Here is an 11339-nt window from a genome sequence, read left to right as displayed (position 1 = left end):
AAAACCAGCTTCTTGTTTAAGTGAAAATAAATGATAGGTTGTCTTTTTGCGCTAGTAATGTTGTGGAGTTGTATTTTGTCTCGCATCAATTATATCGTCAGTTATATCGTTATCGCAAATTTTCAAATATATATCGTGATAAATATTTTTGGCCATATCGCCCTGCTCTAAAGCCAACACGGTTCACAGATGTCGTGTGAGAGCAGAGAGTGAACGTGTCATCAAACCACAGCCTTTGCTGTTCTCTGCGTCACATTATTTGAAGCCTTTTGTCTTCGACGTTCATTCCAATCACATATTTTCCATGAAGGGTTTCCATGACGATAGCAGCTAAAGGACAGGGCAGAGGTGGCAGCCATGTCTTTGGAAACGTTGGCCAGAATGTTTAAATAAAGATCCTGCAATGTTATTTCAACAATGTCAAAACAATCATGCAGTGGAAATGCGCTGAGCTCAAACACAGACGTCCTTCCACCCTCACTGCAGTGCTGCACTCGACTGCACTGCAAACACGTACACAGTCTGGGCCACTTCAGCTTTAACAATATGAAACCTGAGACAAACAGAAGGAAACCACTTGATAAAAAGTGTGTAAGCCTGCCAACAGGGCTCCCTCTTCAATCATGCTTTCACCTCCCCAGTCCTAAAGATCCATTCTGATGTAGCTGCAGTAAAGCTTTGAGGCTGCAGTATGATGCTTGGTAGCCAGTGCTCTCTAACATGTCTTTATAGGCTCAGATACACGACAGTGAGCACGATGCACCGACTCGTGAAGGTTAGCAGAAAGCTCTCAGGTGCTATTTAATGGGAGCTAACATTATTAGCATGCACTCATTTTGGCTCACAGGAAGTGCTGAACATAACGTGTGACGTTCCCACAGGAACAGAGGAGCGGTCACGTGCACTGCTGCAGGCAGCCGGACCCAGGATCAGTGGACCACAGAACGGCGGCTCAGACCCAGAGCTAAGAGTCTTTGTGAATCCTTGATTCCTCTTTGACCGTGTCTCTTCTTGGTTGTCTTTGCTGTAGTAAATACTCTGTGTACTCTTTGTAGGGCTGTTTTAGTTTGGTCCCCTGTGTTTAGAGGAGTCTCTTCTTTACGGTTTCCTTATTAAGTTTTTTATTATTCTTTATGGTGAGGTTGGAGTTCTCGTGGTCTCGTGTGTTGTCTGAATCCTCGCTGCTGTTCCTCCGGGGATTTTGGTTTTCAGACTTTTCTATTTTCTGTATTATGAGCATTAAAAGCTTATGTCTGTCTCCTGCATCCTGCATTTGGCTCATATAAGATGAATTTGCCATCCACACAGCAGAACCTGACACAACCTTGACAGATGCATCTTTGAATCTCATGATTTCGTTTACCTGCCACTTCCACAATATCTCCAGGAACAATGTCTCGGGCTCTGACTCTCTGGACGCTCTTCTTGTCCTGTCGGTACACTTTGCCCATCTCTGGCTCGTACTCCTTCAGAGCTTCAATGGCGTTCTCTGCATTACGCTCCTGCAGGACACAGTGGCACGTCAGTTTTCAACATAGCTCATGTATGTTGGTATGTGGGCATCAAACATGACAGGAGATCACACACACACACACACACACACACACAGAGGCCTAATCCAGGAAACAGAAAGCCAAAACGTGATTAGGTCTTTGGTTCTCTGTTGGTTATTTGCTGTTGACCTACAAACACAGCAGAAAATGAAACCGTTCAAAGTCCCAGGTATCAGTGACAGGAACCACCAACCTTTTATGAAAGGATTAATCAACAAACCTTTAATTGTGCTAATAAACTCCTGAAAGAGCGCTCAGCTCAGATGTCTCCGTTACAAACACACATACAAATGTAATACATGGAAGATGCTTTAACCATGATGCAGTACTTTACACTGCGTCCAGGAACAGGAAGAAAGTAATCCAACCTGTACAAGTATACTGCCCTGGTGTTACCGTTAGCACGGTATCTTAACTACAAATCAATTATTAATTCGATCCATTAATTGAAGCCAAAAAGCCAAATTAAGTCGAACTAAGTATGACCTAAGCAGGGCTTTACAGGGTGACAAACTGCTGCTGCTGGTCCCAGTCCTGGATAAGCGGGGACGGTTACATCAGGAAGAGCATGTGGTGTCACATCAGTGCCAAAGCAAACATGCAGATCCATCTGCTGCGAGACCACTCGGGGATAAAGGAGCAGCTGAAAGCAAAGGCGCCTGAACTATCAACTCGTGGACAGCAACAGTGTAACTGCTTTGGAACAAATAACATCTTCGTTTTATAGTTTTTAGTTCATTTTCCAAATAAGCAATAATCCACTGCAGACGTTAGCGAGTGCACCAGCTCTCACAGAGCGTGGCATTTACAGTTTGGAAAAAGCATCACTCGAAGTGACACGAACACGTTTTTAGCTGGTTATGTGGTGGAGTAAATGAGGTCAGTGCGCAGCAGGCTACACATCGTTTATTTTTGGAAAGATTCAAGTGAGTAGCTTTTCTCAGGCTTGTCATACAGTCACCTTTTAATGGCAGTAACCTTAAGTGTGCGAAGTAACACAGTAACATAACCCAAACTGGTGAGGAAGGAGGTGGTTTCCTAGTGTTAAAGTGTGCGACTCAGGGCATGCAGCCCAGATACGCACATATACAAACTGTAAGCAGCCACATTCTCTTAAATGGTAGAAATGAAAACATCATCAGCTGCCACAACACCTACACAGCAGTCTGCTATATGATCCCAACATTTAGAGATTCAGTCATACTGTTGCCAACATGACCTTATACTGATGAGACAATCAGCTGTGCACACACACACGGGCTTTACCTGCCATACACCCACGATAGCATTTGCAATGAGGATGAGGAGTATGACGAAAGGTTCGACAAAGGCTGTGATCGTCCCTTCACCTTCTTCAAACCATGCCAGGGTCTGGTGGACAGAGAAGCCACAGATAGGTGAGGGCCTACACACACTTCATTTACACTCTGCGTGTATAACAGATTATATGAATGAAGGAAAAGCAAAATTGTGACTCAAAAACCCAAAATAACTTCAGACCGAAGCCAGTGTGCCTCTGCATACCAGCATGATTAACCTGATATATGCTGTGTTATTCACACAAACAAGATTCATGAGCACTTTAACTGTGGAACTGGTTATGATGAACTTTGTGGTTTCCTTACGAATGAGATACATGCAGCCAGCAGCAGGATTCGAACCAGGAGATCCTCAAACTGCTCCACCACCAGCTCCCACAGGGACTTCCCTGCATGGACCAGTGCAGAGGAGGAAGAGGCAGACTGAGACTGAGAGGCACTGACAGAGTGAAAAACCTGGTGTCAGAAAGAAAAATACTGCAGAAGGAGATAACTCACCCTCTTCAGCTGGTAACTCTGGAAGCAAACAAGTAAAAAAAGAGGTCGGTCATTTGCAAAGGGAATAAGAAAGACAACAAAATGAAGCAAATGGGTCATCTGCTGTACACAACACAAAAGACACAGCTACAGTGACTGCCTGCAGAATTCACGAGATTCAGCCAAGTTACGAAAAACCAAGTCGATAGGAATAAATCAAGAGATGCCTCCGTGAATGCACAGAGGCTGAAAACCAACGTGTGCACTCTACATGAAGAAAGACTGAACGTGAAACCTGTTTTTTTGATTGATGAATGATGGGAGGAGAAAAGGAGACGGTGTGGCTCTGCTCGTCTGTAGAGTACACAGAGCTAGTGTCAGATAAAACTGCTTCACAGTTCAAATGGAGAATGACCACGACATCCAGAAACACATCCACGTTACTTCAGTGCGTGATGGTGCGTGTCCCTGATGTTTGCAGGGGTGCTTTTGCAAACATTCACTTACATGGCAAAGCTAAGAGAGCTTCAGTGACTCAGCTGTGCTGGAGACGCTAGCAGCCTGTACTAACAGGACCCTGCGCTGTCTGATGACCACATGTACGACAATGAGAGCTGAGCCAACTACCCCTGCTTTAACCCCGCGTTAGTGAGACTTTCTTTAAGGTGGCCTGTTGGACATTCTCATGTGATGTGAGAATGTAATCAAACTGTTTTTGTGACGTCAGGATACTGAACCCCAACGTTAACTGGCAAAATGCTAGCTTACAATCAGCTGCTGTTGCTGAATCATTTCCAAGCCTTTGGGTCACATGTCTCTCTCTGCTTTAGATTTTTACTTCCTGTTACAACAGACAGTTGTGTTTTGTGTGGCCAATAATTAAACACTTATGTGTTACATGTTATTTCACAGTGCAATCTTCAGACACTTCCAGCACCAAAATAATAAAGCACACTCTCTGTTGAATCACCAGCTAATTATATTCACAGTACTCAGTCCCTAGCTTAGCTTAGCTCGTAGCCAACTTGCTAGTAGCATGGCCTCCTCACCTGTCACCTAAAATTGAATTGAATTGAACAAGTAAATCAGCCATCTAAGAGCAAGGTTTTTATGAGGTTTTTAAGCTACGGTGGGGCCTGATTATTTTAGACCTTGTATGTGATAAGCAGGATTTTGAATTCTGGATTTAACAGGGAGCCGACACAGGAGAAATCTGCTCTCTTTCTACTTCAGTTTGATCTGAATTAAGAAGCAGAAAGTTAGCGGCCATCCAGGTCTTTAAGTCTTTAAGACATTCCTGCAGTTTAACTCATTGGTGTGTGTTATCTGGCTTCATGGACAGATAGAGCTGGGTGTCATCAGCATAGCAGTGTAAATGTATGCTATGTCTTCTAATGATGCTGCCTAAGGGAGACAGAATTGGTAAAATTGGTCAAATGACTTGATGCAGCAGTTGTTGTGATTTGGTGTGACTTATAAGGCGTGCTATGGATGCGGCTCGTCGTGATGATTCGGCAGAACAACGTCTATCTTGGCCACTGCATTGAAGGTGACTTGGCAACAGTGTTGCTTCCAAACCAGCACCTGCTCCTATGTGTTTTTAATGTATTATTTCTAAGTTTATGAGAATACATTAAGTTGTTGAAGAGATCATTACACAATAATTGATGTATATTTATGAGCACATTTATTAATATTATATCTGTACCTGTAAGATCACAAAGTCGGACATGTAAGGGAAACAATACGGCTCTCTGAAGTCTACATGGTAACAGCAGACTATGAAACACCAAACAAAGGGCCAGTAATGATTTCCATATTTACCATTGGGTCCCCATCTCTCTCTGTTCTTCTTCAGCTGCTCACAGCTCAGACCTGTAGATTCATTTACACCAAAGAACCCCAAAACCTCCTCCACCGTCTTAGTATGAGCATTATCCATCACTGTGGTGAGAGAAGATGTCAGTAATAAGAGTATCAAACATTTACCACCAATAGTCTATTTGTACATAGTTGTATTTGCCTCCTTTCTCATTTTTTTGCATATTTGTCACACTGACTTGCTACAGATCATCAAACAAATGTTACTGTTATACTGTTCAAGTACAAAATACAGTTTGTTAGATTAGGATATCTGTTGTTAACGGACAAACTCTATCTACACCTACCTGCCCTGTGTGACAAATAATTGCCCACTAAAGCTAATAACTCTGTGCCACCCTTGGCAGCAGGAACTGAAATCAAGCATTTGTAATAACTATCAATGTGTTTTTCACTTCACTGTGGAGGAACTGTGCCTCAAACCAGCATGAACAGCCTGTTTGAGGTCATGCCAAAGCATTGCAATTGAATTCAAGTCCCATCAGAGGTGGCCTTGCTGTTGCTGCACAGCCCAGGTGTGTTTGGGCTTCATGACACTGATGGATGGACATTCTCCCTCAGGTTCTGGTCGTGGTCAGAAGTCAGCCAGGTCCTGAAGTAGCAAAGTAGCCCCTGACCGTCACACTAGCACCACCATGTTTGACTGTTGCTACCATGATCTTTTTCTGAAATGCTGTGTTAGCTTCACTAACGCAAGCCCTGTAAAAAGTTTGTCTCATCAGTCCACAGAACATTTTCCCAAATGTGTTGGGAATGAGCGAAATGATCACTGCCACTGTAGATCTCCCACAGATGCAACGTTTGCTCTCTGTCTTATTGATGAATCATGAACCTCAACTAGGGTAAGTGAGGAAGCAGTTTACATGTTGTTCTTTTGTGTTGAGTCGTTGATATGCTATTAGTGTAACTCTGATGGGCCGGATGATCTGATATCGTCGTGTCGGTGTTGTTCCCAGATCCTCATGAAAATGTTCCAGGTTCAACATTGCAAGTGACCAATCACATTGTTGTGACGTTATTCTTTTGCGCGCCAAGCCATTCGTGCATTTATGAAATTCCAGTGTTGCAAGGACAATATCAATTCTGCTCAGCGTTTATTAAAGGGTCAGGGTCCGTTGATCGGCAGACAGAGGCGGTTTCTCGCAGCTTAAGTACAGTTTTTTGTTTTACGGCGGTTTTTCCCGAAGTCGCAAAAGTGTGACGTCACAACATTCTGATTGGTCACTTGTTGATCCTGGAACAACATTTTCATGATGATCTGGGAACAACACCAACACGACGATATCAGATCGTGCCTGATGGGCCAGCCATTCCTTGGAAGATTCAGCACTGTTCCAGGTTTTCTTTATTTGTGGATAGTGGCTCTCACTGCAGTTCGCTGGAACCCAAAAGCGCAGAAATGGCTTTGTAGGCCTTTCCAGACTGGTACATATAGATGACTATAGATGAAAAAGACTTAGCATATTTAATGTTTAAATTAAACCAGTAATATTATACAATTATAAATAATGTTAATAGTTTGCCACCGTTCATTTGCTTTATGATTTAGGTTCTAAAATAACAAATGTTTAAAAATGAAGAGATTGCCTATTATGCCCATTTTAGTCCAGCACATCATGTCAGAGACCAGGAAACAAAGCATTACCGTATTTTCCACATTTGAAAGAAACTTGCTGGTTCAAAGTGTTTCACAGCATGGCAATAGAAACCGTTCCAGCATCAGATGGCTGGGGAATCAGACGTACCGTACAGCCAAGCAACCAGGCTAACTGGAACCCGCAGAGACAGACGAGCCCATGAGATGGGAATTATGGTCATGGGACACAAGCTGGCACTAAAACAAATATCACACTGGATGCTGTTTGATTTCTGCTGTATGAGTCTGGTCTTCTCACGAACCCTGTGTGGATTTGGGCTTCCCAACTCCATTAACAAGTGTGACAACTTAAGGCTGAATTAGATGAAGATTGGAGGCCTTTTCCACACAAACCATCTAATGCACCAAGAAGGTTTTCAATAATTTAAAGGATGCCTGTTGTCCCCATCATCCCGGCCCACTAATCATCACCATGCTGTGTGCTGCCTGTGACAATCAGGAAACTTTGAAGTGCAACATGGTAAAGCACATATGCGCAGCCTGTCACAAAGACTTTATTCTTAGGATATTATTAGTTGTAGACGCTCCAGGCCAGGCTGACACAGGCCCGCGTTAGATCATTACTGTCTTCTGCTGCTCTATAATCACCTGATATCCGTCTGAAAATAATAAATATAATCCAATAATATTCCACACAGATTTCTACTACCACACACTATAATAAAGACACTTCTGTCCATTTGGTCAATGTTAACATTTAGCATTCAATATTTGGCCGTTTTCCCGATGAGCCTGGCCTAAATGCTGGGTTATATTGGAGATGTAGCACTGATTTGTAATGGCAACACAATTAACTGCCTATAATAATATAGTATGAAATGACTTGTGAACAATCACTGCACACTGAAATCTGTCGAGCTATAGAGCAGCAGTTAGCCAGGGAGCGACAGAGTCGCGGCTAGCACGCTCGGCAGCTAGCGTCCGTTTGGACGGATAATCCTGCGGAGATGAACAGGTTGCTTACCAGTCCGTGTGTCCGCTGCCCCGGGAGTATCACAGCACCATGCCTTCTGGCTTTACCTCCTCACGGCAATCAAACAAAGGTGGCAGGAAGTAATTTTTAAACAGCCTGTTCCTTTTCTCTTATCTTATCACAACAGTCTACAGAGTTACGTGACAGCCGCTCATGAGTGAAAAATCATCGTCAACAGATTTCCACTGCAACAGCATCCAGTCGTTTCCGAGCGGCTAAAGGTTGTATGTAAAACAAACACACCAGTGAACCGAGGCCTTTTAAAGGCTTCTCTAAATATGATTCGGGGTTAGTTTACCTATGCAGTACAGTAGTTATCGTTCTCCTGAGTACAGGAGGAGAGCGGCTCCGACAGCCAAACGGGCTACAGCATCCACCGTTATCAAGCTAGCCTCTCACTCACTAACTACATCATCCGGTAAAATCTTTCAAAGTAAAGACCTCTCCTAAAGAAATGACACAGGCTGTGATAAAATATAAATGAATATTTTACAAGCTAATGTTTAAATGACACTTTCAACGCTTCCCAAGTTATGCAGAAACGATATCAACACGTTTAAGCCATTTAGTAAATCAAATTTCTCAAAGATCTGGATATACGGGCTGAAGCTAATCCAATCATAGGCACGGGAATAAAGTCGATCACGCATGTAGACGGTCATTGTCCCGCCCACCGAAAGATTTACAACCTGAGTGCCCCGCCTCTGATGGCAGCCCGGAGCCTCTCCACCAATCAGCAGGTCGTGCGACTGCTGTCGCTCAGCTCTTCGAGTGACAGCCAATTAGCACCGAATGTGTGAGTAAACAACAAACCAATCAGGCGGCACGGAAGGCGGGCTAACATGTATGCAGCGCACTGACGCTCCATTAGCCCTACTCACCTCTCATCCTCTTCAGACCAGGAATTAAAAATCCAGCAGTTATAAAAGCCCTGAAGCAAACAGGTGTCAGATTACAGAGCACATGGAAGAAGCCGAGGGAATTGATTTGTCCTTCATGTGTCTTTCACTATTTATTTCAACAAACAACATTAAACTTGCATAATAGGACAAGAATAAGTCAGTTTGGGTTCAATGTGTTTATTAAAAATATTACAAGCTACTAAACCACACAAAGACAACAGCAGGGTTTAGTCGCTGGAACATGGTTGCTGTTGTACAGATTTGTTTCTTCCTCTTTTCCTTTCATATAAAACGCTGACGAAAAAAACCCCCTGGTTTTGACTGCAGTTTGTTTGTGTCCTCCTCAGAGAGGATATCCACTCCACAAGCTGAAAGACAGAGAACACAATCGTCACTCAGCCAGTGAGCAAAAACAATGAAAGTACACTTGACAGTTCTCCAAGTGTTCCATCCATCAGTGATTGGCTTTGTAAGAAAACCTTAATCATGTTTAACTTGTTTTATGTGACATCTTCAAAATGAAGCTTTTTTATTCAAATCCATTAATATTATGTTATGAAAAATGCTGGCAGCTGCCAGTGCTGCCCTCCAGCCTCCTAGCAGATACATCTATGGTATAAATGTGAAAATCTTAGGTGATTCTCAAAAAACTGCTGAAACGGACTTTGAAGATCGTGGAGATTCGAACTCATCCGGGATTTTTAGCAGATGCACGTGTATCTCCAGAGCCTACGTCACCTCGTTCTTGAGGTATTGTCCTCATGAAGAGGCTTTTACAGCTGAGGGGCACTTCTCTACATCTCCTTAGAGATAAAAAGAGAACATTTTTAACAAAAGAAACAATGTGACCTTTAATTTGCACACTATGTTTGTGTCTGTTAGGAGGTGATGTGTCTGGAACCTGATGGCTTCATGAACCCTTCTGACACAAATCAGCTTTAAGCTGTCAACATCTGGGCTGTCACTCATCCCTCAGTAATGTTTATGACCCATCATGTTGTGGTCTTTTCAAATATTCTGGGGATACAAGTGTGTGTGTGTGTGTGTGTGTTACCCCAGGTTGTACTCTGGGTCGGCGTGGGTTTGTAGCAGCAGGTCTCTGATCTCCTCAGGTGGGTTCAGACCATGAAGCTTTGCTCTCTCCCACCTCTGCAGCCTGCTGATACCTGACACAGACACATCAGGATGAATCATTCAGTCACTTCAGTCTGTTTTACTGCTAGCAAAGAACGGACCCAAAACTAACGCAGTGCAGTGAGCATCAGGACAACAGGCGAGCACACACACACCTAGCAGGATTACTACGGCTTACATCACTCTGGTCACTCTGCGTTGCGGTGCTAATATGGCACAAAGCACTTGAACATCCCATTTTCTATTTGCACAATGTACATTTTCAGTTTTTTAATCTAAATGTACTTTTTGTTTATAATGTTTTGCACAGTCGAGGATCAGCTCAGGACACGTTTCTGTGTCTGTGCACGTCTGTGGTCCTGCCTACAGACTCGTGGGGCAGTTGTCTTCTGCGGGCGGTCACGTCATTAACTGAAGTTGAGGCGTGGCTGCTTCGATCAGCAGGTGTGGAGGCACAGGTAGTAGTTGCTGTGTGAGTCTGCTCCAGAAAATGGAGTCCCTGAAGTAGACCTCCCCACCATGTTTTTAACTTTTGTGATTGAAATCCAAGAATCCAGTCTAATTAGCACAGATTACATTTAATACAAGCATTTTGTTAACCAAGGATCTTTTTGAAGCCATTCATCCAAATCTGTTTACATCTCACTAGATCAAAGCAACATGGTGGCAGCCAAAATGCTTAAGTTGAGAAACAAATGGACTGGTCTCACATACGGCCTCTCTGCTCCACTTAATCAGACGTTTACCACGAGCCTGTCACATAAACTCACATTTTGTTCATGGTTTGTCCAACAGACAGACACACAGTCACACTGCAGTGGATGAATAGTGTGCAACTCCCTGCATGCTGATTCCTGCCTGCCCTGCTGAAACACCAGTGTCTGTCCACAGTGAACCAGGATTTACATTGGTGTGGAGAGAATGGCGACCAAGAAATGAGCCCTAATCCCAAAACATCTTCAAGCTCGACTGAAATCTGTGGCTGTCAACAAGAAAACATGCCTTGTGGAGAAAGGCTTCACGGTCACGGGATTTTTGGACTACCTCCAAATTCTTAACTTCACCTTAAATCAGCAGCTTGAAACTTGGACGCAACTGGGACTTCCAACAGTACAATGGTGCCAAACACACATTACAAATTTGTTTTGGAATACATAAAGCCCTGACCTCAACCCTACTGTAAATTCGTACACTACGCTTAAAACCCAGCTCCGTGCCACAAAACCAACCAATTCAAATGAACTTAACCAATCCTACCAAGAAGAGTGGTAAAATGCCCAGCCACAATCGTGCCAGCAGGCTGACGATGACTACCAACCGCGTCTGGACGAGGTACGACTTCCTAAGAGAAATTCAACCAAATACTAGTAGGGTGTCCGTAGAGCTGGGCGATAGAACGATAACGATATGTATCGCGATATAACTTTTACTCGATAGAGAAAT

At 43.5% G+C, this 11339-nt stretch overlaps 2 protein-coding genes across 2 annotated transcripts in view; both read right to left on the bottom strand.

Moving 5' to 3' along the window:
- Positions 1 to 477: 477 nt before the first annotated feature.
- LOC102210127 (sarcoplasmic/endoplasmic reticulum calcium ATPase 2-like) lies at positions 478 to 8509 on the bottom strand. The gene is made up of 7 exons (XM_013907966.1): positions 8159 to 8509; positions 5174 to 5293; positions 3371 to 3388; positions 3179 to 3261; positions 2820 to 2924; positions 1364 to 1502; positions 478 to 536 (listed from the first exon to the last, which is right to left on the bottom strand). The coding sequence occupies exons 2-7, from the start codon at positions 5289 to 5291 to the stop codon at positions 478 to 480; spliced, it is 522 nt and encodes a 173-aa protein (XP_013763420.1). The 5' UTR covers positions 5292 to 5293; positions 8159 to 8509.
- A 346-nt stretch (positions 8510 to 8855) lies between these two features.
- Positions 8856 to 11339, bottom strand: part of pold4 (DNA polymerase delta 4, accessory subunit) — a 7019-nt gene continuing 4535 nt past the window's right edge. Inside the window, exons 4-5 of the mRNA XM_005754806.1 lie at positions 9817 to 9928; positions 8856 to 9130 (exon numbers count right to left, since the gene is read on the bottom strand). Coding sequence (XP_005754863.1) covers positions 9106 to 9130; positions 9817 to 9928 — 137 coding nt within the window. The 3' untranslated portion in view covers positions 8856 to 9105. The remainder of the gene's footprint in view (positions 9131 to 9816; positions 9929 to 11339) is intronic.

This window comes from Pundamilia nyererei, unplaced genomic scaffold, assembly GCF_000239375.1.
Source record: "Pundamilia nyererei isolate P.nyererei 1_Seehausen unplaced genomic scaffold, PunNye1.0 scaffold00669, whole genome shotgun sequence".
Lineage (NCBI taxonomy): Eukaryota > Metazoa > Chordata > Actinopteri > Cichliformes > Cichlidae > Pundamilia > Pundamilia nyererei.
Note: the sequence above shows the minus strand (reverse complement) of the source record. Positions and strands in the feature narration are given on the sequence as shown.

What these genes read in the sequence shown, in the direction of transcription:
- LOC102210127 (XM_013907966.1), bottom strand. Translation starts at nt 5,291, where the DNA reads ATGGATAATGCTCATACTAAGACGGTGGAGGAGGTTTTGGGGTTCTTT. An exon ending in CTATCGTGGGTGTATGGCAG is followed by an intron (nt 1,503 to 2,819) that starts GTAAAGCCCGTG and finishes TGTGTCCTGCAG; the next exon opens with GAGCGTAATGCAGAGAACGC. An exon ending in AGATATTGTGGAAGTGGCAG is followed by an intron (nt 537 to 1,363) that starts GTAAACGAAATC and finishes ATATTGTTAAAG; the next exon opens with CTGAAGTGGCCCAGACTGTG.